The sequence below is a fragment of the Nelumbo lutea genome, chromosome 1, assembly GCF_056320005.1.
Source record: "Nelumbo lutea isolate HS-2025 chromosome 1, American lotus-T2T, whole genome shotgun sequence".
NCBI classification, from domain to species: Eukaryota; Viridiplantae; Streptophyta; class Magnoliopsida; order Proteales; family Nelumbonaceae; genus Nelumbo; species Nelumbo lutea.
The window spans coordinates 55382056-55408334 of NC_142684.1; the positions used below are offsets into that span (position 1 = coordinate 55382056).

General features: G+C 38.6%; 1 protein-coding gene across 1 annotated transcript; it reads left to right on the forward strand.

Annotated features, from left to right (window-relative positions):
• Nucleotides 1-1765: 1765 nt before the first annotated feature.
• Nucleotides 1766-26237, forward strand: LOC148874647 (eukaryotic translation initiation factor 2 subunit gamma-like). The gene is made up of 10 exons (XM_088962509.1): nt 1766-1854; nt 9146-9236; nt 10761-10875; nt 10908-10973; nt 11960-11974; nt 19053-19072; nt 21736-21985; nt 22081-22139; nt 25652-25722; nt 26030-26237. The coding sequence occupies exons 1-10, from the start codon at nt 1766-1768 to the stop codon at nt 26235-26237; spliced, it is 984 nt and encodes a 327-aa protein (XP_088818635.1).
• The last annotated feature ends 42 nt before the right edge of the window (nt 26238-26279 follow it).

Here is a 26279-nt window from a genome sequence, read left to right on the forward strand (position 1 = left end):
AGAGGAGGACATGGATGATGAGCTAGAATATAAGGCACAATCGGACAGGGAGGAGGAGATCGATGCATCCTATGATACTCCGGAACCTGAACAGGAGGTAAGGACTTCTGATGTTCAATCGAAGGTTTCTCACACAAGGCTGCTGCCCTCTATTTTGCAGGCTCCGGAGCTGGAACTAAAGACCCTACCTGATCACCTAAAATATGCCTACTTGGGCGAAAAAGAGACACTGCCTGTGATCATTGCAAAAGGGTTGACTGAGGAGCAAGAGGAGAGGCTCATCAAAGTCCTAAAGGACCATAAGGAGGCGATTGGCTGGACCCTAGCCGACATAAAAGGGGTCAGCCCCTCAATTTGCATGCATAGGATCCTTTTGGAAGATGATGCCAAACCGGTTAGAGAACCACAAAGGAAACTCAACCCGGTAATGAAAGAGGTAGTAATGAAAGAGGTGCTTAAATTGTTAGATGAAGGGATAATTTATCCAATTTCTAACAACAAATGAGTAAGTCTTATTCATGTTGTGCCTAAGAAAAATGGGATGACTGTAGTAAAAAATAAAAATAATGAACTAATTCCCATGAGGGTACAAGGTGGCTGGCGAATGGTAATAGATTTTCGAAAACTCAACTTGGCCACTCGAAAGGACCATTTTCCCCTACCCTTCATTGATCAGATGCTAGAGAGATTGGCAGGTAAGGCTTTCTTCTATTTTCTCGATGGATTCTCCGGGTATTGTCAGATTGTTATTGCGCAGGAGGACCAAGAGAAAACAACATTCACTTGTCCATTCGACACCTTCGCCTATAGACGAATGCCCTTTGGTTTGTGTAACACTCCGGTCACTTTTCAAAGATGCATGATGAGCATATTTTCTGATTTTATTGAAAAATGCATTAAAGTGTTCATGGATGATTTTACTGTTTATGGTGATTCATTTGATGATTGTTTGAATAGTTTAAGTAAAATTCTGAATAGGTGTGTGGAAACAAATCTTGTCTTAAACTATGAAAAATGTCATTTTATGGTGAAGGAGGGTATTGTGTTGGGACATGTAGTTTCAGCCAGAGGAATAGAAGTCGACAAGGCAAAAATTGATTTGATTGTGAGTTTACCTTACCCTACAAATGTTAGGGAGGTTCGTTCTTTTCTTGGACATGTAGGCTTTTATCGCAGGTTCATCAAAGATTTTTCAAAAATTGCCCTGCCATTGTCCAGTTTGTTGCAAAAAGATGTGCCTTTCGATTTTGATGATGAGTGCAACGAAGCTTTTAACAAGCTTAAAAATTTATTAACCATTGCACCCATCATTCAACCACCCGATTGGAACTTGCCCTTTGAGATCATGACAGATGCAAGTAATTATGCAGTAGGGGCTATTCTAGGGCAGCGAATAAATGGGAAGAGCCATGTCATTCACTATGCTTCTAAAACGTTGAATGCTGCACAGAGCAATTACACAACCACTGAAAAAGAGCTATTAGCTATTGTGTTTGCTTTAGACAAATTTAGGTCATATTTGCTTGGCTCTAAAGTGATTGTTTTTTCTGACCATGCAGCTTTGAGATACCTATTAGCAAAGAAGGAGTCAAAACCGAGGCTGATAAGGTGGATACTCTTGCTCCAAGAGTTCGATCTAGAAATCAAGAATCGAAGGGGAGCTGAAAATTCAGTGGCTGATCACCTAAGTAGGTTGGTGAAAGACGAGGACTCCTCTCCCATTTGTGAGTTGTTTCCTAATGAGCAATTGTTCCACATGAGAGGTATGACTCCATGGTATGCTGACATTGTGAATTACTTGGTCACGGGAATTTTGCCTAATAACCTTAGCAGATCCATAAAGAATAAAATCAGGTATGAGGCGAAATATTATGTATGGGACGAACCCTACCTATGGAAATTTTGTTCTGACCAAATGATTCGGAGATGTGTCCCTGAGGAGGAGCAGATGTCAATTCTAAGGTTTTGTCATAATTATGCTTGTGGGGGCCATTTTGGGCCAAAGAGGACTGCTTGAAAAGTCTTGGATAGTGGGTTGTATTGGGCCACCCTATTTAGAGATGCCTACTTGTTTTGTAAAAATTGTGAAAGATGTCAACAAACAGGTACACTATCTCGTAGGAATGAGATGCCCCAAACCCCCATTCTTATATGAGAAATATTTGATGTTTGGGGCATTGATTTCATGGGACCCTTTCCCCCCTCTTGTGGTTTTTCTTACATACTTTTGGCAATCGATTATGTCTCAAAATGGGTGGAAGCCAAAGCCACCAAAGCTGATGATTCTAAATGTGTTGTAGGGTTTATAAAGTCTAACATTTTTAGTAGGTTTGGCATTCCTCGAGCCATCATAAGCGATCAAGGGACCCATTTTTGCAATAGAATAGTTGAAGCCTTGTTGAGAAGATATGGGGTGCATCACCGAATTGCCACTGCTTATCATCCCCTGACTAACGGGCAAGCTGAAATTTCCAATAGAGAGGTAAAGTCCATCTTGGAAAAGACGGTGAATCCAGGAAGGAAGGATTGGAACCTACGTCTAGATGATGCTCTCTGGGCATATCGGACAGCTTACAAGACCCCAATAGGTATGTCCCCTTACAGGTTAATTTTTGGCAAATCTTGTCACTTGCCAGTGGAAATTGAACATAGGGCCTATTGGGAAATCAAACAATGCAACATGAATATGGAAGAAGTAGGGAAGGAAAGGAAGCTCCAGTTGCAAGAGCTGGAAGAGTTGAGGTTAGAGGCATACGAGAATTCAAGAATCTACAAAGAAAAGACCAAATCGTTCCATGACAATGCACTCTTAAGAAAACAATTTAAAATTGGACAAAAAGTCTTATTGTATAATTCTCGACTTCAACTCATGCCAGGTAAGCTGCGTTCCAGGTGGATGGGTCCGTTTACTGTGACTAATGTTTTTCCCTATGGTGCAATAGAGATCAAAAGTCTCGACACAGGTAAGATCTTCAAGGTGAATTGACATCGATTGAAGTTGTTCCATGAGGATGCAAATGTCCCCTCTACGGTAGACATCTCGTTGGACATTCCACGGTATTCATTGGATTAAAGGAGCAAAAAGAGGACGTCGAGCATGATGACGTTAATCAATTGCACTTGTGGGAGGCAACCCATTGTGTTTAGTTAATTTTGTTATTGATTTTTTGTGTTTAGCAGGAACCCAACAAGACAAACAGGGAAGTACCCCCAAATCCTTATACTTTATGCATAATCACATACATTGGGGACAATGTATAACTTAAGTGTGGGGGGATTACGAAATTTTGATGGAAATTTGGGATACCTTACCTTCTTGAAATTTTTGCTCCCTAGAAACTTATCCTTGAACGATTCCAACTTATCAGGAATCATGTGCTTAGGCTGAATAGATAAGATAGGATGCAAGCATGACTAACTGAATCTTTCTTGGCTGCATATGGTACCTCATGATTTTAATCGATCAATAGGCAAGATGCATAAGGGTTTGATTGATTTCACATAATTATCTGTCAAACATGGGTTGATTATTCTAGAACTTGCTGTGTTAGGCATATAGAGACCATGATCAATGAATTCATGGATCAGGCAGTGAAACCCTGTGATTCTTGTGCAAAAAAAAAAAAAAATCGTGACTAATGTGAGATGGAGCATAAAATGCACTCACATCTAGAAATGAAAGAAAGTGTGAGATGGAGCATAAAATGCACTCACATCTTGAAAAGAAGGCAAGGGTGAGATGGAGCATAAAATGCACTCACCCTAGAACCCCAACCCCATTCTCACCTTCAGATCCTAGGAATTCACACTAAGTGGTGAAGATGTGATACATAGCAAGCTTATGGCAATAAGCACACCTTGTTTTGATTCAAAGGAAAGTAATTGCATCTGGTTGAATTGGTTTGTTAAAAGCAATGAGCACCTGTGCAGTCCAAGGAGTTTCAGCCCTGGAAGGCTTGTCTCCTTGACTATGGATTTAACTTGGGACCATGAGGAATGGTGATTTGCGATCACTCTTGGACAAGAAAAAGGGGAGAAAGAGATGAAAAGGGAAAGGTTACCAAGTCTGAACTAAAGCATGAAATGAACCAAGCCTCATGTAGAGAAAAAGAAAGATTGAAAATCAATAGTTAGTCTCTCTTGTGTTACTTGAGCTTTTGCCTTGCCCAAGGATGGGCAAAGTTTTAGTGTGGGGGGATTTGATGAGACCAAAACGAACCCTAATTTTATCCCCTAATATTCACTCTTTTTCATTATTTTAACACTTAAATGCACTCATTACTCTTGTAAATCGATTCAGGGCAATAAATAAGGCAATTGGAAGGAAACATGTCAATTCGGGCGATTTTGCACAGTTTCGGCGATAGTCAGTGATCTGGTCTTAACTCACAATTCCGGACTCCGAATTGGGCAATTCAAGAAGCATTAGAAAGAAGAACGAAAGGCTCACAATTTTATGTTTTGGGCATTGACTGGTTCGGTCTGCATCGAGTAAGAAACCATGCCCAAAGTCGGAGCAACGTCGCAGCTAGGCCCATTTAACAGCTGAAGCCCAACTCGCAGAAGAACCTGGAAGCAGCCCAAGTAGCAGAGAAGCCCAACTCGGATACAAGAGTCTAGAGTCCTAATTCGAATGTAATCTCCCAAGAGGGAGAGTGTCTTATTAGATCTAAACTTTGAATGTAATCCTATAAGGATAAGAAGGTTGGGGATTAGATAAGAGATAGGATATGATTAGTTCAAAGAAGATAAGATCAAGACTCCCTAAAGATAAGATGATCTCCTAGAAGGAGTTGGAAAACAATCATCTCCTTTGGCTATATAAAGAGGGGGGCGAACGAGTTCTATAGGCACTCAATCATCCAACAATCAAGCATCAAGCAATTCAAGAAGATCAGTTCGGCCATGGAGAAGCAAAGCATGAAGATTGCACAGATCATGAGCAGCTAAGCTTCTTTTTCTAGTTCAAGGGGGGAGGTTCGATTGTGCCATTGTGAGGTTCTGTAGTTACTTTATTTTCTTTCTTTTTAATTCAAGTATTCATTGGTTTTTGTGCACATTTTTATTGGATGTTAATGTTAATTAGTTTGACAAACTGAATTAATGTTGATTTTCCTACTGCTTTCCATGATTTCGATGATCCGTAATTGTCACGAATAATGCTACAAGTAGCAATTAGGTTGATATCTTTTTGGGTCAATTGTTCATGACAACCTTTGACCAATGTTTTAACATGGTTCAACCTAAAAGAATCGATGGAACAAAATTCAGTAATTGCAGCTATCTCAATTATTGTTATTTTGGTTTAACTGTTTTCACAAATCTTAATGCTATCATTGTTTAACATGGAACGCTATCGTACCCAGTTGAGTGGTGATAAGTGTTGATCGAATGCTGGGTTTGGTCAACTGAATTAGGAAAACACAAGGTTTATTATGGCTATCCTAATAAATCTAAGGTTAAATGCTTGAGTTGCGAGAATGCTGAAGTGTACCTAGGATCGATGGTCAATCGATTCAACCCGAACCCTTGAACCAGAATTCGGTAAGACTGATTTTCTCTTGTTTGTTTAGTTTGTTATTCTTTTAATTTTAGTTATTTAATTTTCCCACACAATTACTTTACCCATTCGGCTAAGAGATTATTGATTTGCTCCTGTGGTATTCGACCTAGAACCACTTTTACTGCAAATATTTTATTGTGGGACTAGTAATAATTTTGAGGGCTTCGACAACCCACCATAGTGGACCCCCTGAAACCCATTAGATGGGCTCTATGGGCCCAACAAATACCCTAAGTGGTCCCTAGGCCAAGCCACCTTGTAACACCTAGGGACTGTGGGCAGATGCAAGATTAGCCCATCAGGTATTATCCTCAATGGTCTTACAGTTAACCTCTCAGCCCATAATGATCATACACTGCCCGACAAGAGAGGACCTCTCCCTTGGCTGCAAGGAACAGTGTTGCACTCTCTCTTATATGGATCCTGGGAATTAAAACCTATTTGCAAACATTTCAAAACCATAATATATATACTTTTATATCTCATATAAAATATATTTTGCAAAACAAATCTCAACAGTTGAAATCGGCTGCCGGCAGTCTTGGTTTCCATCAGTGAGAGTGCATCCCCGATCATTACCTTTGTCCGACAAAGGGGCTGATCTTGTCACTATGATCACCCACTCAGGTGAATTCTTATACTGCCCCAACATACCCTGGTTTTGACCCCCGCTAAGGATCTCACTGATTGGTACATCAAAGATAGCCTAATCCGACAAATAGTGCAGTATCATAATCGAGTCTAGGGGTTGGGTGTAACTTTTCAGTTTTGCCCATCAATCTCCAAGGTCCAGGGCAATACTGGATATCTGCTCCAGTTCAAAGATTCAATTAATCCTACACTGTATGTGCCTAGGGTGTCACCCCGGTAGCTGAGACAAGCCACCCCAACCGACTTGGTGGCACCACAGTGTCAGCCTTGTCAGGATAGGTCTCCCCAGACCAACCCACTGGCTGCGAACATTCTAAACTAACACGGGTCTCATTAAATGTCCAGTTTAAGGGTATTACACAGAAACATACCAAAGGAACATGAATCAAATATGCACTTTTATTCATTTACAATAAACTCATAAAGTACATCATTTTGATTGAAGCTAAGGACATACAAAACTGTCTAACAGGAAGACTCCGGTAGATCTGGTTGGTAGTCGCTAGTGGCTGTCCCCCTTCAGTGTTCCTTTCCTTGATGGAAAGGAATAACTCCATCAGATGCCGTAGCTCCCTTACTTCATCTTTAATCTCACGTACTTCTGAACTGGTCTCCGCGAGTTGGTGCTCGAGGTCATGGACCCTGGATGGCAGCTGCTCCAGATCTCCCATGACGATTGGCTCTAATACCACGTTGTTGAGGGCCTGCGAATAGGATCTCGTCATGGGTCGGTCCACAGGGAAAACCTCTTGTTTTCCCTTGTTCCTCCCCTTCCTTGCAGAACCTATCTTGGCCGCCCTAATGGTGATTTGTCCAAGAGATCACCAACTCTCCTTACTCTCTTCTTGACTGAATATTCGATGCCCTCATTCAATAATGGTGTCTCCTTAAATAGGAGATTACAAGAGTCCTAATCTTAGGGAGTCTCCTTGCTGAATAGGGAAACTTCCAGCTCTATCTTGATAAGGACAAGTTAATCCTAATCTGATAAGATAGGATAATCTAATCAACTAATAAGATAAAATAAGAGCAATACGATAAGAACAAATAAGATGGTCTAATCTAATATGGATAAGTCTGCTGTTGCCAAACTGGGTAGGATGAGAACATTGAATCACTGCTGCTGTTGTCAGCGACAATGATACTTCTTCCCGAGGAATACGTCCATAACACAACCTAAAATTTGGGAGAAAAACACATACAATTTGATAAACAGAACTTTGAATTTCATGAAAGTTGAACAGCAAGCACTCATGGGTTGTCCAGAGCCCAAAATTTGGGCTCCATCTAGCTGTCGGGTGCGTTCCCCAACCCAAAGAATGTGAGCGGAGCAGTCATAGTGAAGGCCAGAGGTGGAATCTTCCCTAGTGAGGGCTTTCTCATAGGCCAGAGCGGAGCAGTCATAATCAGAAAAACAATAACATAAATTAAATCACAGAGTAGCTATAAGTACTACAAGGTCTGTGAGTTTTAGGTAAGAGAGATAATTAACTCAAATTCATTTAGCTTAAAAAAATTATGGTATGCATCATTTTCATCTGATAGAGATAATTCAGAGTAAGATTTGTTTAAATCAGCACTTTTTTCCTTTTTCCAACTCTTCCTAGGCTGATTTTTTTTCAACAAGGCTCCTCCGTATCAGCATAATGAATCCTTCTCATGGCTTCTATGTGAAAGCTGCTATAAAAATCCCTGATTTTCCACTTTATACTCATATATTAGAGAACCATTTAATCAACAAAAAAATTCACACCAGGAACATTCCTTTTTTTTTACTCTAACTAACAACAATAAACAATTAATTAGATTCATTGTTAATGACATAAGTCGCTATGTAGCATTGAAACATTTGTGAAAGTAGCTTTTGTAGTGTGGTGTGCTATTTGTGGGGTGGATCGGATCAGGTTTGGCTTTCCATATTCTTTAGTCAGGTTGGGGTTGGTTTGGGTTTCTGTAGTTTTGACTTGAGCTTGGGTTGAGCCAAACCTATGCCGAACCTGACTTGTTGACATCCCTAGTTATAAGAAACTAAGACTTGGACTGTGCATAAAACTGGAATGCTCACTGGGTCTGTTTAAACCATGAAACTGTCATTTAACCAGGATCTGGAAAGGTCACTGCGTCATCAGTTGAACCATCTGGTATGTTCTGAGCCTTACAAGTTATAGAACTGATTTTAATTCCTTTTTAGTTGAAAAAAAAAACAAAAATTACCAGATTTTGAGAATTATATATATTTGATAAACAATATTTTGATACTTAAACCAGTATGCGATGGGGGAACTCTATTTAAGAGCACCCCTCCCAGAATGGTTGTGTCTGTCTTTCAGGATAATGCATTAAGATTCTTTGCATTAATTTTCACCATCTTTAAAGTTATGGGTAGTTCCCACTTAGTCCTAAATCTAGCATAAACCCCATTCTGTATTACTTAATATCTTATCAGTTAACAACAAAACCTAGAATATTTATTTACATTCTGCTCTTGTGTTATGTCACAAAATCATATTGTTGGAAACGTAAATGGATATTAATCAAATAAATATAAAATGATAAAATAAAATCAGAAACATATTTTAGCAGTTTGATTTTTTTAAAATAAAATCAGAAATATACAAAGCATAAAGCAAATACAAAAAAGAAAAAAACTAATTCATGTTAATTGATGGGGAAAAACTGTGATGCTGGAAAGACATGATTAAAGTCTTTGACCAATCACAAGTCCCCCCTCCCCATGAATTTGATGAAAACCCATCTGATTGGTTACCACTTTTAGTAATGCCCATATCAGTAATTTTTCCTAAAATTAAAAAAAAAAAAAAGAAGAAGCTGTCTGATTGGATCATTCTTTACTGGATTCAATTTGAAACCGAATTTGAACAAAATGTAGTGATTTTCTGAGCTCACACCAAACGAAGTTTTTGGCTTCAGAGCTCACGTCAAACGAAGTATTTCCTCAGGCACCATTGCCCATGTGGCCCATGGAAAGTCAACAGTCGTAAAAGCAATATCTGGTGTTCAGGTGAGTCTATTTGTTTTTGATAGTAAATGAACATTCATTAAGATAAAACAAAGAGAAAATAAAATAGGTGTTTTTCCTTATTTTGATTTTTCTTGTTAACATCCTTTTGTATTTGTTCTAATATTCATTCATGTACTGAATGATTTCCTTATCTAGCTAGAATGTAAAATGAAGTAGTCTACAAGGAAATTATCTGTAAAAACCCAACTAAGAATTTTGTGGTATTGTGTGAGAAGCAGCTTTATATGGGGATTATGGGGGGCAAGGAATGATAAGAGCTGCGCATTGTGAAATGATTTGAAAAGAATTTAATGGGGTCAATCCCAATGACCTATTGAGGGGGTGGAACATAGAGTTAGGGTTTTTCATAGCAGTGTGCCTCAAAGGGTGGTGTAGTAGTTCCCACTTTGATGGGTGCTGCTTTGGGAATCCTGGGGAATCTGGAGTGATTAGGGATTCTAGTGGTAATATAATTCTCAGTTATTCAGGGCCAGCTGGATTTGGGAACTGTCGTAAGTGCAGAAAAGTTGATGATTCATCAAAAAAAGTGCAGAATTGATGGCCTTTCTTCAAGGTTTAAAACTGTTATTGCAGCAGGGATTAAGGAATGTACAAGTGGAGGGGGATTGTGAAATAATCATATATTATGGATGAAATCTCTGGACCAGATTCCTTGGCAGTTTAGGCATATGGTGTTGGCTCATTCCTTAGGTGCCAGATTGAACACCTCATTCAACTGGGTCCTTAGGAGTGCTAATTTGCTAGCTGACTTGTTGGCAGGAAATGGGGTAGGGAGAGTTAGTTTGGATTGGGTCTGTCCAGGACCGGGCTGTAATTTGGAAGACCTTTTTGTTCTTTATTATGGGCTTCTGTGAAGGAAGCTGTTGTAATTACCCTATTACCGGTCAGCTTCTTTGTTTTGAGCAGTTTGGGGATCTTCTTCTTATTTAATGGAATATTTTCTGTTGCTTATAAGAAAGTTTGTGGAGTTCTCTTCTAATGAATAATGAACATGTGCTGAAGATATTCCATTTAAAAAGGGCAAAACATGGAAACCATGGGGTTGCTTACATGCCCGAATATTAAAGCTTATTACTCCTAAGGTTTAGGTGAAGCAAGTTATAAATAAAATTATTTTCTAATTATTCAAATAAAAGAACCTAACTTATGGGGAGGTAAGCAAATAGCGGTTAAATAATATTATATCATTTGGCACACTCTCCAATTAAGTGATGCATGCACCTTCCATTACATTACAAATTAATTGCTTGGTTATTGCAAATATCAGTTAAGTGATGCATGCACCTTCCATTACTTATGGGGAGGGGAGCAAATACCAGTTAAGTGATGCATGTACCTTCCATTACAAATTAATTGTGTTTATAGTTTACCCATTTGCTTGGTTATTGCAAGATACAACCACCTATAATTTTGTCCTGGGTCCACTAATTCAATGGTTTGTTTATGATGATGCGTATGTAAACCTTAAAATAGGCTCTTATGATTCCTTCTTTGTCATTTCAGACTGTTCGTTGTAAAAATGAGTTGGAGCGTAACATTACAATCAAGCTTGGATATGCTAATGCAAAGATATATAAAAGTGAAGATGAAAGATGCCCTCGGCCCATGTGCTACAAGTATGGTGATATCCAAGAAAATGATTTTGCACGGCCTATGGAAGTGGAAAAGAAGATAATCTTCTTTGTGATGTGCGAGGCTTTGAAAATGCACGGATGAAATGGCTGATATGTTTCATTTGTAGATTAGTCGGTAAGGATAGACATTTAGACATCTCCCTTATATCTAGTATCGTGTTTAGAAGAATTGTTAGATAGTGTATGCCCTTAGCTTCAATCGGATTGATGTATATTATGTCATTTATTTTAAATGAATAAAGTGCATAATTGATTCATGTGATTGAGTATTTCTATGTAATACCCTTAAACTGGACACTTATGAGACTTGTGTTAGTTTAGAATCTTCACAGCCATTGGATAAATCTGAGGAGATTTATCCTGCCAAGGTTGACATTGATGTGCTGCCAAGTTGGTTAGGGTGGTTTGTCTCAGTTGCCAGGGTGAGACCTGAGGTACATGCAGTGTGGGTTTTCTTGAAACCCTGAACCAGACCAAATTCTAGTATTGCCATGGACATTTGAGATAGATGGGAAAAACTGGAATGCTACACCTGACCCCTAAACTCAATTATGGTATTGCACTAGGTGTCAGATTTGACTGTCTTTGATATGCTAATTAGTGAGATCCTTATAGGGGGTCAAAACCTGGGTATGTTGGGACAGTCCGAGAATTCACTTGAGTGGGTGATCATAGTGACAGAATCAGCCCCTTTGTCGGACAAACTGAATGATTGGGGTATGCACTCTCTCTGATGGAAACCTAAACTGCTGGCATTTGATTTCAAATGTTGAAATTTGTTTTTGCAAAATGTATTTATATAAAGATATACATATATACTATGGTTTCAAAATGTTTGCAAAATGTTTTAATTCCCGAGATCCATGTGAATAGAGAGTGCAATACTATACCTTGCAGCCTAGGGAGAGGTCCTCTCTTGTTGGGTAGTATTTGATCATTATAGACTGAGAGGTTAAGTGTAAGACCATTGAGGGCAATACCTGATGGGCTAATCTAGCATCTGCCCACAATTCTTAGGTTTTCATAAGGTGGCTGGATCCAAACACCATTTAGTGTAAATGTTGGGCCCATTAAGAGCCCATGGTGATGAACTCAGGGGTTTTCTATCTCCAATATTGAATTCGGCGAAGCCTTGTAACAAAGGCTGGGCTGAACCCATGTGGCTGATGTGTAGATTGATGTAAGGGTCCCATGCCATACAAAGAGAGCCAACTAGGCAGCAAGTTAACGAGTAAATGAGCACATAAGCTTAATGGGCCTATGGCACAATTCGAACTGTGCTTAAGTTGGTTAATTAAAAGGAGGCAAGATCTAATTTATAATCTAATTAGGATTAGCTAAAAGGATAAGATAATTCTTATCCATTTAAGAGTCTAGATCCAAATATCAGATTTGGATCAAGAAACTCCCTCCTAATTATTAGATTAGGTTGCTGATCCAAAGAAGACTATAAATAAGGGGGCGGATTCCTTAGTTTATATATACAAACAACAATCTGCAGAATTCTCTCTTGTTCTTGCCATCCCTACCCAGTTCGATCTCCACTTGTGGAATTGATCAAGAAAGGTTTTCGATATTGTTTCTTGGTTGAAGAAACAATCTAAAGTCGTGCTCACCAGCCCCTGTTCGATTCTTGCTAAAGAATCCTGGTTCTTGCTGAAGATACATCTTGGTGATCCTGCTTCACCACACACTGTGTCATTTTCAATGGAAGCAGGTTTTGGTCTTCTCCTTGGGTGTGAACACCTGTATTGGGAGTTACTGCTACTTCGTATCAAATATATCCCTCACTTTCTATTGGATTCAGATCTGGTTCGGTTTTGTTTCAAGAATGATCCTTGAAAAATGCAATTTTCTAAAATTGGGAATGCGATTCCTAGATGGAAGAGAGAAATTTTTGAAAATTTGCCCAACCTTCTTGTAGTGTTCGGCCATCCATATGATGGATTTCTCATCCCTTCAGTAGTATCAAAGCCTGGTTCACATTCTTGAACCAAAATCATATATGATCTGAACCTGCGCAAATAGGTAGAATTGGTTCTACTCGATTTTCACAAGTTAGGTTTTTTTTCTAAGAATTCGGTTCTAAGCTATGGACGATTGATCTGAAATTAAATTATTTTTTTCTGCAATATATTTAGAATTCTTCTATTTATATTTCTTGAAATCTAGGTTGTTCGTACAGTGGAGATCGAATTTCTTTAGGCGTTGTGAATCTACGCATCTACTACTTTATTCTATTCATTTTGGGTCTGTAAATAATTATTATTTTTTATTATTTTCTAGGCGGAATTTATAAGAATTTGATTCTGATGTAATTAATAGAGAAATTAGGTTTTTTTCTTTTATTTTTCATCGGAAGAAATTGCTGGAAGCGCGAAGGAGAAATTTTGCAAATTTGGATTTGACAATCTATAATTTGCAGTTTTGGAAACTACAAACTGCAAACTAACTTTTGTTTTGCAGGGTTGCAGCCCTATGAACAGCCCTCTTGCTATTGTTTACTAATTTTTGATTGTCATGTATCAGCTTTTAATTTCATATCATGTTTTAAGAATTGGATCTTGAATTAAACATCAAACCCTACACCTATTCGACATAGATTGGACTGAATATGTGGTTTGATTAGGGCTATTAACAGTCCTAAAAATTTCCTTCATGGGCCGAGGGGTTGATGGTTAATTGCAAGATGCAATTCGGCCCACATTTGTAAAACCCAGTTTTGATTTGTTAAAACTGCTTTAGCCCAATTTAGCATAAAAGCTATATGGGTTGAACTGCTCTTTGCAGTTCATCTCATATACCTAGATAATATTAATTGGTAATATTATGGCTCTTAAATGGGCTTTAATTGTGGGTTTTACAGTTATTAATTGATTGGATCAATTATGGATGTTGATACATGTGATGTGATGTGATGTGCTACGAACATGGGCCATAAGCATTTGGCCCATGTAGATACGTTAGTGGCTCTTTCGCACACCATGGCTGAATGCACATCATTGCCATGGTGTCTATAAAATCATTGGATGATCTCCCTGCATGATGGGCCCCACATCAGCTTCCTCCCAAAGAGGAACCGTGCGAAACCCTAGCCGTTTAGGACCCATTTAAATCTGATTGAGAGAAAGTTAATGGGAGTCACTTTGGTTTGACCTAAATAAAACTAGGACATAATTATTCGTTCTCTCCTGAAAATATAAGTGCATGTGATAGGGAGATTCATATGATGAACTCTCTAAAGGCCTTCCATCATTAGCATGAAAATGGGTCATTCAGTAATGAGGAGATGCACCATAAAGTTAGACTATCCATTTGCTGTTGGATCTGTTTGATTGTTTCATAAGATGATAGGGACATTATAGGCCGATGTGGGAGGGGCCTATCCTAAAATGGAAGACTCTCTACGGTACCTTGGCATTCACAAATATAATGGATAAGATCTTACTGGACAGAAATGTTTAACCTAAAATGGCAATGAACCTTGTTTGACAGATGCCAAAGGAAAAACTCATAAGATGAGTGGATATGATCATTCACAGAAGGTTGTAGGGTTATGCAGCTGAAACAGTTGGCTCCATGCACTGTTTGTGGTTTCCTACATTTCCAAAGACATATTTCATAGTCTCCGTCACTGAGATAGGAGGAAAATCTCAGAGATAAACAAATGGAAATGGAACATAGATTAAAAACCATATCTATGTAGTAAACATGAATCAATTTAGGTTATGGACTAATAATCTACCTTGCCTTTTATTAGAAATGGAAAACAAACAATTGCCAAGTTGTTGGATGATAACAAACTTAAGGGCCCAAATTATGCTGACTAGTACCGTAACCTTATGCTGGTGTTAACGTCCGAGAAATTGGACAAGGTTGCTAAGAACCTTGCTCCGGATCGTATGGGTGATAGGGCTTTTGAGGCACATAGGAAAGAGTATAAAGAATGGGAAGATAAGAAATCTCTTGCCCGGTGCTACATCATAGCCTCCCTCGACAATCCGATACAGGGACAATTCGATCAGATCGAAGTGTCCAAGGACATCCTGGATAGTATAAGGACAATGAATGAAGAGCAGAATCATTTTACTTGTCAAAAGGTCTTGAAGTTGTTCATGACCGCAAAAATGACCGAGATCCAGATGGTTCATGACCATTGTCTCAAGATGATAACTAGAGGCACTCAGGTCAAGACTAGATCATGTCACCAAGGTTGACGCCATCCTAAATTCCTTGCCTCCCTCCTTAAATCAGTTTATCATGAATTACAACATGAGTTAGCTAAATGTTAGCCTTTAGGAACTCAACAATATGTTGTAGAGGGGTGAAGAATTGATTAAGAAGGATAAACCGATAGTCATGCTTGCTGAAAGTGGAAATTAAGATAAGAAGAAGAGGAGGGCAAAGAAAAAGCCTTAGAAGAAGACTAGCAAACTGAAAAAGTAGAAGGACAAGGCATCAGATGCATGTCACTTTTACAAACAGATCGGCCACTGGAAGAGGAACTGTCCTCAATATCTGGAGACTAAGAATCAAGGTAAGTTAGAATCTTTTATCATAGAGACCAATTTTTTGGTCACTTCTGCTTCCTAGTGTATTGACTCTGGGGCCTCGACTCATGTGTGTAACTCAGTGCAAGGGTTCAAGATAAGTAGAAGACTGAGTAACAAAGAAGTAACACTCTACTTGGGGACTTCTGCAATAGTTGTAGCTACAACCATACGAATTATAGAACTAGTTTTCAGAGAAGGAACAATTGTGCTTAAAGTTTGTCTTTTTAGAGAAGGAATAATTGTGTTTGAATGGTTATTCTATCTTATTTATTAATGTGATTACTATTAAATGGAATAACAAATTCCTCGCATATAGAGTATTTGAGAGTGGTCTCTATGTTCTCCATCATTCTTTGGAAACAAACATTACCAAAACTATGTCGGAAATAATCTCCAAGAAGAGAACTCGTGATATAGTTAATCCGACGTGCCTGTGGCATTACCGACTTGGCCACATTAATATAGGTCGTATCACAAGGTTGGTAAAGGATGGTCCTTTGGATTTTCTAACTGTAGAAGATCTTCCAACCTATGAACATTTCCTCCAGGGTAAGATGACGAAGCAGACATTTACGGGAAAGCTTGAAAGATCTATAGGCACACTTGACCTGATACATACAGATGTATGTGGTCCCTTGAATGTTAGGATAGATAACCAACATGCTTATTTCATAACTTTTACCGATGACTATTCTCGGTATGGTTACGTGTACCTAATGAGGCATAAGTCTGAATCCTTCGAAAAGTTCAAAGAATTCAGGCAAGAAGTTGAGAAACAATTAGGGAGAGAAATTGAGACCCTTCGATCTGATCGAGGTAGCAAATATCTCTCTGACGAATTCAGGGACTACTTAAAGGAAAATGAGATTGTGTCAAACTGGCTCCTCCTACTACACCACAATTAAATGGTGTGCCAGAGAGGAGAAATCAGACTCTATTAGATATGGCCCGTTCACTTCTTGTCCACTCAAAGTTATCCACATCCTTTTGGGGCTTCACATTAGCGACTGCGATTTACGTACTGAACCGGGTTCCAACCAAATTTGTTCCTAAGACTCCATATGAGCTATGGATCGGTAAGAAACCAAGTGTAAGTCAATTGAAGATTTGGGATTGTCCAGCACATGATAAAAGAACAAGTACTAACAAATTGGAATCTAAGACTAGTCATTGCCTATTTGTAGGTTACCACAAAGGCTCTATAGGTTACTTATTCTATGATCCAAAAGTGCAAAAGGTATTTTATAGTCAAAATGCCCACTTCCTAGAGGAAGATTACATCATGGATAATCTTCATCAGGAAGCTGTTCTTAATGAGGAGAGCACAGGGGTAGTGGGAGATGTCCCACCAGCTCTAGAAAATAACCAACCTAGGAGATCTACCTTGGTTTCCAGGCCTCCAATTCGTTACGATTATGATCAAGAAAGTTACTTGGTTGAAATCACGACTAGTGAGGAGGATCTCGTGACTTATTCAGAAACTATGTTGGATGTAGATTCCTTGAAGTGGGTAGATGCCATGAGAGCTGAGATGGACTTAATGGAAACCAATGGAGTCTGGACGCTAGTAGATCCACCCCCTGGGGTAAAAGCAATTGGTTGCAAATGGATCTATAAGAGGAAGAAGGGCCCCGATGGTAAGGTTGAAACCTACAAGGCTTGTCTTGTAGCAAAAGGGTACACTCAGAAAGAGGTAATCGATTATGAGGAAACTATTGTGTGATTTATGCATAGTTAATTCAGGTAAGTGTACCTTAGTCAAATGTGCGTATAATGATGAGAAAAATGTCAATCCTATAGAGACTAGATCACAGTACCAAATCAATTTTAAACTAACCTAAGTTGAACTCGTGAATCAATTGAATGAATAAAAACTATAAGAATTAATGCAAATCCAAGAACTTAATAAAAACTGAATTGATGGAAGAATGCAACTAGGGTTTAGATTTCATTAAATCAATGTTATATAATTGTCTATTTAATCCAACTCAAGACCGAAATTACCCTAAGATATATTAAAGTTACTTGCATGTGATGGTGGATTTCCCTAAATTAATTAATAAGCTTTCTCAAGTCATATTAATCCTTTATCAATCCAATTCTACCATCAAATTTCTAAGTGGTTGTCAAAAGGAAAAATAAGCATTAACTTCTTTGGAAACCTCTAATCATAGAAGGGGATTTGACTCACTAAGCTTCCTTGATTCCCACACATGAGCTAATCATCTTTCGATATCATAGTCTTTCATGCGATTTTTATTTCCTAGGGATCTAATTCATAACAATCCTTTGGTCAGTCATGCATGAATCATCAAATCATTAAAAGATTGGCCAATTCTTTTAAAGCATTAAGCATAGCAATAAAAAAATCCCCATGCAAATAATAAAGGTCTTGAATTGAATTAAACAAATAACTATATAATCTTAAGATCAAAATCTATCTAAACCCTAGTTAAGAGAATTTAGCTCGACATCATTAAATTCAACATACTCAAAAAAATTAAAGGGAAACATAGCAAGAACACATCAAAGAATGAATAGAATAACAAGAAAACTTTAGCCTTTGAAGGTAGAAGACAAGTGCAGCAACTAAGCCTTTCTCCCTCTTGAATTCAAATTCTTCCTCTCCTCTGGCGTGTTGAAATTGCTTCCTCTTCTCTTCTGATGTGCTGAGACTACTTCCTCTTCTCTTCTCTGCTAAATTCTCTCTAATGATGTGCCCCTCTGCCTTGAGCCTATGGTCCTTTTTATAGTGCAGCCTCCCCTCAATTGCTTCTCAATGCAGACTCCTCCCCTCTCTCTGAAATTGCTTCCTCAATGCAGCCTCCTCTCAATGCAGACTCCCCTCAATTAATTCCAAAAACATTATTACCCAAAATCATCAAGTTAGAGGTATGAAAATATGTACACATATAGGCTTATCAGAAACCTTTTCGCCCATGGCCATGCTTAAATCCATTAGGATCCTACTAGTTGTAGCAGCATACCATGACTACGAGATTTAGAAAATGAATGTCAAAACCGCATTCCTGAATGAAGATCTTACTAAGGATATTATATATATATATATATATATATTAGCAACCACAAAGTTTCATAGTTGTAGGTCAGGAACACATAGTATGTAAATTCAACTGATCCATATATGGACTTAAGTGAGCTTCTAAGAGTTGGAACATTCGATTTGACTCTACCATCAAACAGTTTGACTTTGAGCCAAATCCGGATCAGCCCTATCTTTATAGGAAGACAGTAGGAGATAAGGTTATGTTCTTGGTTTAGTATATAGATAACATTCTATTCATTGGGAATGATGTAGGAATGTTAACTAAGTGAAAGTATGGTTTTTATAGCAATTCTCCATGAAAGATCTTGGAGAAGCCTCCCACATATTGGGTCTTCGATTCTATTGAGATAGATCGAAGAGGATAATAGGACTATCCCATTCTTCTTACATTGACAAAATTGTCAAAAATAAAGTATGGAGAACTCCAAGAAAGGAATGTTCCTTTCAAACATGGAGTCACTCTCTCCAAGGGTATGTCTTCCAAGACCCCCGAAGAGATTAAGGACATGAAAGAGGTTACCTATGCCTCAATCGTAGGGAGTATCATGTATGCCATGCTATGCACTCGTCCTGACACTGCCCAGGCAGTGAGTGTGGTAAGCAGATACCAATCTAACACAGGGTAGGAGCATTGGACCATTGTGAAAAACATACTAAAATACATTCAATGGAACAAAGAGTTTTGTCTAGTATTCGATGGTAGCTCACTACAAATCTAAGGGTATACTGATATCGATTTCCAGTCAGATCGAGATGGTAGAAAGTCTACGTCTGGTTATATCTTCACGATAGGATCGTGTGCTGTTAGCTAGAAAAGTAGGAAACAAGGGTCCATAGCAGATTCCACAACCGAGGCCGAGTACATTGCTGCAAGTGAAGCTACCATGGAAGCCATGGATGAAGAAATTCATTTAGGAATTAGGAGTAATTCCATCCAGCACATCACCCATTACATTGTTGTGTGACAATGCTAGAGCCATTGCTCAGGCTAAGGAGCCACGAGCCCACTAGAAGTCGAAGCACATCGAGAGGAAGTGCCATGTACTACGAGAGATAGTTGGAAGAGGGAACGTCCTAATTTAGAAGGTAGCATTAGCAGAAAATGTAACAGACTCATTGACTAAACCACTGACACGTGGAAAGCATGGGACTCCGGCTTGTACCTGATTGGACCTAAGTGCAAGTGGGAGCTGTTAGACAATGTATGCCCTTAGCTCCAATCAGATTGATGTACATTTGTTATTTATTGTAAATGAATAAAGTGCATAATTGATTAATGTGATTTGGTGTGTTTCTGTGTAATACCCTTAAACTACACTTATGAGACTTGTGTTAGTTTAGAATTGTCACAGCTGTTGGATAAATTTGGGGAGATTTATCCTGTGAAGGCTAATACTGATATGCCGCCAAGTTGGTTGGGGTGGGTTGCCTCAGTTGCCAGGGTGAAACCTGAGGTACATGCAGTGTGGGTTTTCTTGAAACCCTGAACTGGACCAAATTCCAGTATTGCCCTGGACCTTAGAGATAAATGTGTAAAACCGAAATGTTACGCCTGACCCCTAGACTCGATTATGGTATTGCACTAGGTGTCGGATTGGGCTGTCTTTGATATGCCAATCAATGAGATCCTTAGAGGGGGTCAAAACTTGGGTATGTTGGAACAATCCAAAAATTCATCTGAGTAGGTGGTTATAGTGACAAGATAAGCCCCTTTGTCAGACAAAGTGAATGATCGGGGAATGCACTCTCTCTGATGGAAACCAAAACTACTGGTAATTGATTTCAAACGTTGAGATTTGTTTTTGCAAAATATATTTATATAGAGACATACATATATATATTATGGTTTTAAAATGTTTGCAAAAGGTTTAAATTCTCGGGATCCATGTGAGTAGAGAGTGCAACACTGTACATTGCAGCCGAGGGAGAGGTCCTCTCTTGTCAGGCAGTGTTTGATCATTATGGGCTGAGAGGTTAAGTGTATGAACATTGAGGGTAATACCTGATGAGCTAATTTTGCATCTGCTCACAATCCTTGGGTTTTCATAAGGTGGCTGGACCCAATGACCATTTAGTGTAAATGTTGGGCCCATTAAGAGCCTATGGTGATGAACTCAGGGGTTCTCTATCTCCAATATTGAATTCGGCGAAGCCTTGTAACAAAGGTTGGGCTGAACCCATGTGGCTGGTGTATAGATCGATGTAATGGTCCCACGCCATATGAAGAGAGCTAACTAGGTAGCTGGTTAAGGAGTAAGTGAGCACATAAGCTTAATGGGCCTAAGGTCCAAATCGGACTAGGCTTAAGTTGGTTAACTAAAAGGAGGCAAGATCTGATTTATAATTTGATTAGGATTAGTTGAAAGGATAAGATAAGTCTTATCCATTTAGGAGTCCAGATCCAAATATCAGATTTGGATCAAGAAACTCTCTCCTAATTAGATTAGGAGGCTGATCCAAAGAAGACTATAAATAAGGGGGCGAATTCCTTAGTTTATATATATACACACAACAATCTACAGAATTCTCTCTTGTTCTTGCCATCCCTACCTAGTTCGATCTCCACTTGTGGAATTGGTCAAGAAAGGTTTTTGATATTGTTTCTTGGTTGAAGAAACAACCTGAAATCATGTTCACCAGCCCTTCTTCGATTCTTGCTAAAGAATCCTGGTTCTTACTGAAGAGCCATCCTGCTGATCCTGTTTCACCACACACTGTGTCATCTTTAGTGGAAGCGGGTATTGGTCTTCTCCTTGGGCGTGAAAACCTTCATTGGGAGTTACTACTACTTCGTATCAAGCATATCCCTCATTTCCTATTGGCTTTAGATCTGGTCCGGTTTTGTTTCAAGAATGATTCTTGAAAATGCAGTTTTCTAAAATTGGGAATGCGATTCTCAGATGCGAGAGAAATTTTTGAAATTTCACCCAACCTTCCTGCAGGGTTCAATCATCCATATGATGGACTTCTCATCCCTTCAGTAATAGTAGGTGGTAGGTTTTTTTCTAGTCCATAAGTAAATTGATTATTATTGCTGATTATAAAAAGGCTTTCTTGCAGAAGTTATTATTTGAATTTATAAATGGCATCATTCTGGTTTTATAATTTTTTTATGGATTTCCTTATAACAATGTTCACCTTATATGTTATGTTTCTATTTTTTATTTCCTTTTTCTCAATTTCTGATCTGTTGCATCACATTTTGTTTCCTCACTCTGTAATAGGGTCATGATATTCTCATTGCTACAATGCTTAACGAAGCGGCAATTATGGATGGGGCATTACTTTTGATAGGCGCGAATGAAAGTTGTCCCCAGCCTCAGACTTCTGAACATTTGGCTACTGTGGAGATTACGCGCCTTCAACATATAATTATTCTACAAAATAAAGTTGATCTCATTCAAGAAAATGTTGCAATTAACCAGCATGAAGCAACCCAGAAATTTATTCAAGTATCCTGGAGCGTTATCCAATGCAAGGATATATGTTGGTTTGCCATCACCATCTTGTTTAAGTTGAACTAAAATATTTTATGGCTTTCCTTTTTCAAAAAATTGTTGTTGATGGAGCACCAGTCATTCCAATTTCTGCTCAGTTAAAATATACTACCTGCAGCATTATCACCAATGTGTGTTTGTTTTTAGAGAGAACTATATTTGGATTAGTTTATAAAGATGTTATTTAATGTTTTGGAAGGCATGATCGGGTTCCAATCAGACTCAGAAACTGGAAAAGAGTGGCTCCAATCATCAAGGTCATGCTCGGATGCAGCAACAAGTTAATTTGAGTGTCAGACAGGGTTTCCAAAACCAGCTATGCTAGCGGACTGCACAACCAATCTTCACTCTGATGCTGAAGTTTCGAACAACATGATTGTGGATAATAAGTTCATTGCTTTGCAAACTTGCCATTTTAGTGTTGCTAGTGATCAGGATCCGACTTTGACCTTGTAAAGCTACAGAAATTTGATCCTTGGCAAAGTTGTCCTTCATGAAAATTTATCAGTTACCTTGCCAATCTATGAAATCATTTCAAGTTTGATTAGATGTCATTATTTGTAATTGAAATTACCTTGTAAATTCTTTTACAAACCAAGAATTTATCAAAATGAAAGTAAAATGTATTTGTGATTCAAATATTTTGAATGGAGAATGTTTTTTTATTTATTTGTAATTGAGGTTTATTTATTTTCATATTTTATTTCTATTTAAATGAATACAGAGAAGAGAATAGGAAATTTGAAGAAAATTAGAAAAAAAGAGGTTATTTAAAAAAATTATACTCTTAACGGCAGTCGTGACTGCCGCTAAGGAAGTTCCCAACTATAGCTAAAAAGACTTATAGTGGCAGCTTACAACTTATACCGGTAGTCACAAAAACTACTGCTAAAACATTCAAGTGACAGTAGTTTTAGTGGCAATTTGTCGACTGTCGGCAGTCGTGACTTTTAGTGATAGTTTTGACTGCCACAAAAAGTCATTTTTCTTGTAGTGTATATGGGCCGAACTACTTTTCAAAGTTTAGCCCATATACCAAGGTGAACTTATTGGATAATTCCAGGCCTCTAAATTGACAGATTATATGTTCACTTGATTTTATGTGGGTTTTACAAAATTTTGGTTGATTTGGATCAATTTGTGTGCTTATGCTTGTGATGCGCTGAATGTGATTCTCTCATGGGCCATAAGTGCTTGGTCCATGTTTAGACGTATGTGACTCTCTGCGTATTAGACAATGTATGCCCATAACTCCAATCAGATTGATGTACTTAATGACATTTATTGTAAATGAATAATAGTACATAATTGATTCATGTGTTTTGGTGTGTTTCTGTGTAATACCCTTAAATTGGACACCTATGAGACTCGTGTTAGTTTAGAATCTTTATAGCCGTTGGATAGATCTTAGAAGATTTATCCTGCCAAGGCTGACACTGATGTGCCACTAAGTTGGTTGGGGTGGCTTGTCTTAGCTGCCAGGGTGAGACCTGAGGTACATGTAGTGTGGGTTTTCTTGAAACCCTGAACCAGACCAAAATTCCAATATTGCCCTAGACCTTGGAGATAGATGGGCACAGGGAAAAACTGGAATGTTACACCTGACCCCTAGACTCGATTATGGTACTTCACTAGGTGTCAGATTGGATTGTCTTTGATATGTCAATCAGTGAGATCCTTAAAGGGGGTCAAAACCTAGGTATGTTGGGACAGTACAAGAATTCACCTAAGTGGGTGATCATAGTGATAGGATCAGCCACTTTGTCGGACAAAGTGAATGATTGAGGAATGCAATCTCTCTGGTGGAAACCTAAACTACCAGTAGTGGATTTCAAATGTGTTTGAAATTTGGTTTTGCAAAATATATTTATATAAAGTTATACTTATATATATTAAGGTTCAAAATGTTTGCAAAATGTTTTAATTCCCAGGATCCATCTGATTAGAGAATGCAGCAATGTACCTTGCAGCCGAGGGAGAGGTCCTCTCTTGTCAGGCAATGCTTGATCATTATGGGCTAAGAGGTTAAGTGTAAGACCATTGAGGGTAATACCTAATGGGCTAATCTTGCATCTGCCCGTAGTCCTTGGGTTTTCATAAGGTGGTTGGACCTAAGGACCATTTAGTGTAAATGTTGGGCCCATTAAGAGCCCATGGTGGACTCAAGGGTTCGCTGTCTCCTATAGTGAATTTGGCCAGACCTTGTAGCAAAGGCTGGGCTGAACCCATTTGGTTGATGTGTAGATCAATGTTTGGGTCTCACACCATACAAAGAGAGCCAATTGGGCAGCAGGTTAAGAGGTTAAGTGAGCACATAAACTTAATGGTCCTAAAGCCCAATTTGATATGGGCTTAAGACAGTTAATTAAAAGGAGGCAAGACAGGATTTATAATCTGATTAGGATTAGCTAAAGGATAAGATAAGTCTTATCCATTCAAGATTACAAATCGAAATATCAGATTTGGATTAAAGAACTCTCTCCTAATTGGATTAGGAGGATTATCCTAAGAAGGCTATAAATAAAGGGGGTGAATTCCTCGGTTCACAATAATCATCAAAAGAAATCTACAGAGTTCTTGTTGCCCCTACCCAGTTCGATCTCCACTTGTGAGAGTGATCAAGAATTGTTCTTGATATTGCTTCTTGGTAGAAGAAGCAATCTAAAGTCATGCTCATCAGCCCTCCACTCCATTCTTGCTAAAGAACCGTCCTATTGATCCTGCTTCACCACACAGTGTGTCATTTTCAGTAGAAGCGGGTTTTTGGTTTTTTCCTTGGGCATGAATACCTTCATTGGGAGTTATTGTTACATAGTATCAAGTATATCCCTCTTCTCCCTTTTGGTTTCAGATATGGTCTGGTTTGGTTCAAGATTGATCCTTGAAAATGTTGTTTTCTAAAATAGGGAATGCGATTCCCATATGGGAGAGAGAGAAATTTTTGAAATTTCACCCAACTTTTTTGCAGTGTCCGGCCATTCATATGATGGATCTCTCATCCCTTCACTATGAACATCATGGCTGAATGTACATCACTTCTATGAGGCCCTGAGGATCATTACATGATCTCCCTCTTCGGCAGGCCCCTGATCATCTTCCTCCTCAAGAGGAACCTCGCGGACCCTAGCCCATTTTGGGCCCACTTGAATATGAATTTATGAAAGTCAGTGCGAGCTACTTTCTTTTGACCTAAATCAGACCTAGGGGTATTTGTTCCCTTTGGTTTAATATAACTACAAATAGATACAGAATATCATATGATGAATTCTATAAAGGCCTTCCATCAATAGCTTGAAAATAGACTAAATTGGTGGGTGGAGATGCACCATAAAATTGGGCTATCCATTTTGCTAGTCCAATCGGTGGGATTGCTTCATGAAATGATAGAGATATCATAAACCGATGTGGGAGAGGCCTATCAAAAAATGGAAGACTCTTTCCTAGTACCTTGGGGTCCATAATATGATGGGTCAACACTTACCAGACAAAAAGGTTTAACCTAAAATGGCAATGAACCTTGTCTGGAAGAGGCCAAAGGGAAAACTCATAAGATGAGTGGATATGATCCTTCAAAGAAGGTGGTGGGGTTATGCAACTGAAATAGTTGGCTCCATGCACCGTATGTGATTTTTCACATTTCCAGAGACATAATAGCGTCTCCATCAAAGAGAAAGCTCATTGGATGGGTGGATACTTGATCATTTACAAAAAGTGGTAAGGTTTTGCAACTGAAATAGTTGGCTCCATGCACCTATGTGATTTCCAACATTTCTAGGGACATGCATCGTGTCCTCATTAATGAGATACAAAATCTTAGAGATGAATAAATGAAGATGGAACATAGATAAAAGTCCGTTCTATGTGACGTAACATGAAACAAGTTTGGGTTGTGGGCCAATATCTATTGCCTTTTATCAAAAATGGCAGACAGACAATTCTCCAAACTATTGGATGACAATAAATTAAAGGAACCCAATTATGTTGATTGGTACCTTAACCTTAATATGGTCCTTATATCTAGGAAATTAGACACAGTTGCCAAGAACCCTGCACCGGAACATCTGGGTGATAGGGCTTCTGAAGCACGTAGGAGGGAATATCAGGAATGGGATGAGAAGAACTCTCTTTCCCAGTGTTATGTCATGGCATCATTAGACAACAGTATCCAGAGACAATTCGATAATATCAAAATCTACAAAGATATTCTGAATAGTCTAAAGACTATGTAAGAAGAGCATAATCGTTCTACTAGACAGAAGGTCCTCAAGTTG

Coding starts and splice junctions, on each gene's coding strand:
- LOC148874647 (XM_088962509.1), top strand. CDS start 1,766: ATGACTCCATGGTATGCTGACATTGTGAATTACTTGGTCACGGGAATT. Junction 1,855..9,145: donor TCCATAAAGAATAAAATCAG/GTATGAGGCGAA, acceptor TTTTGGCTTCAG/AGCTCACGTCAAACGAAGTA. Junction 9,237..10,760: donor AAGCAATATCTGGTGTTCAG/GTGAGTCTATTT, acceptor TTGTCATTTCAG/ACTGTTCGTTGTAAAAATGA.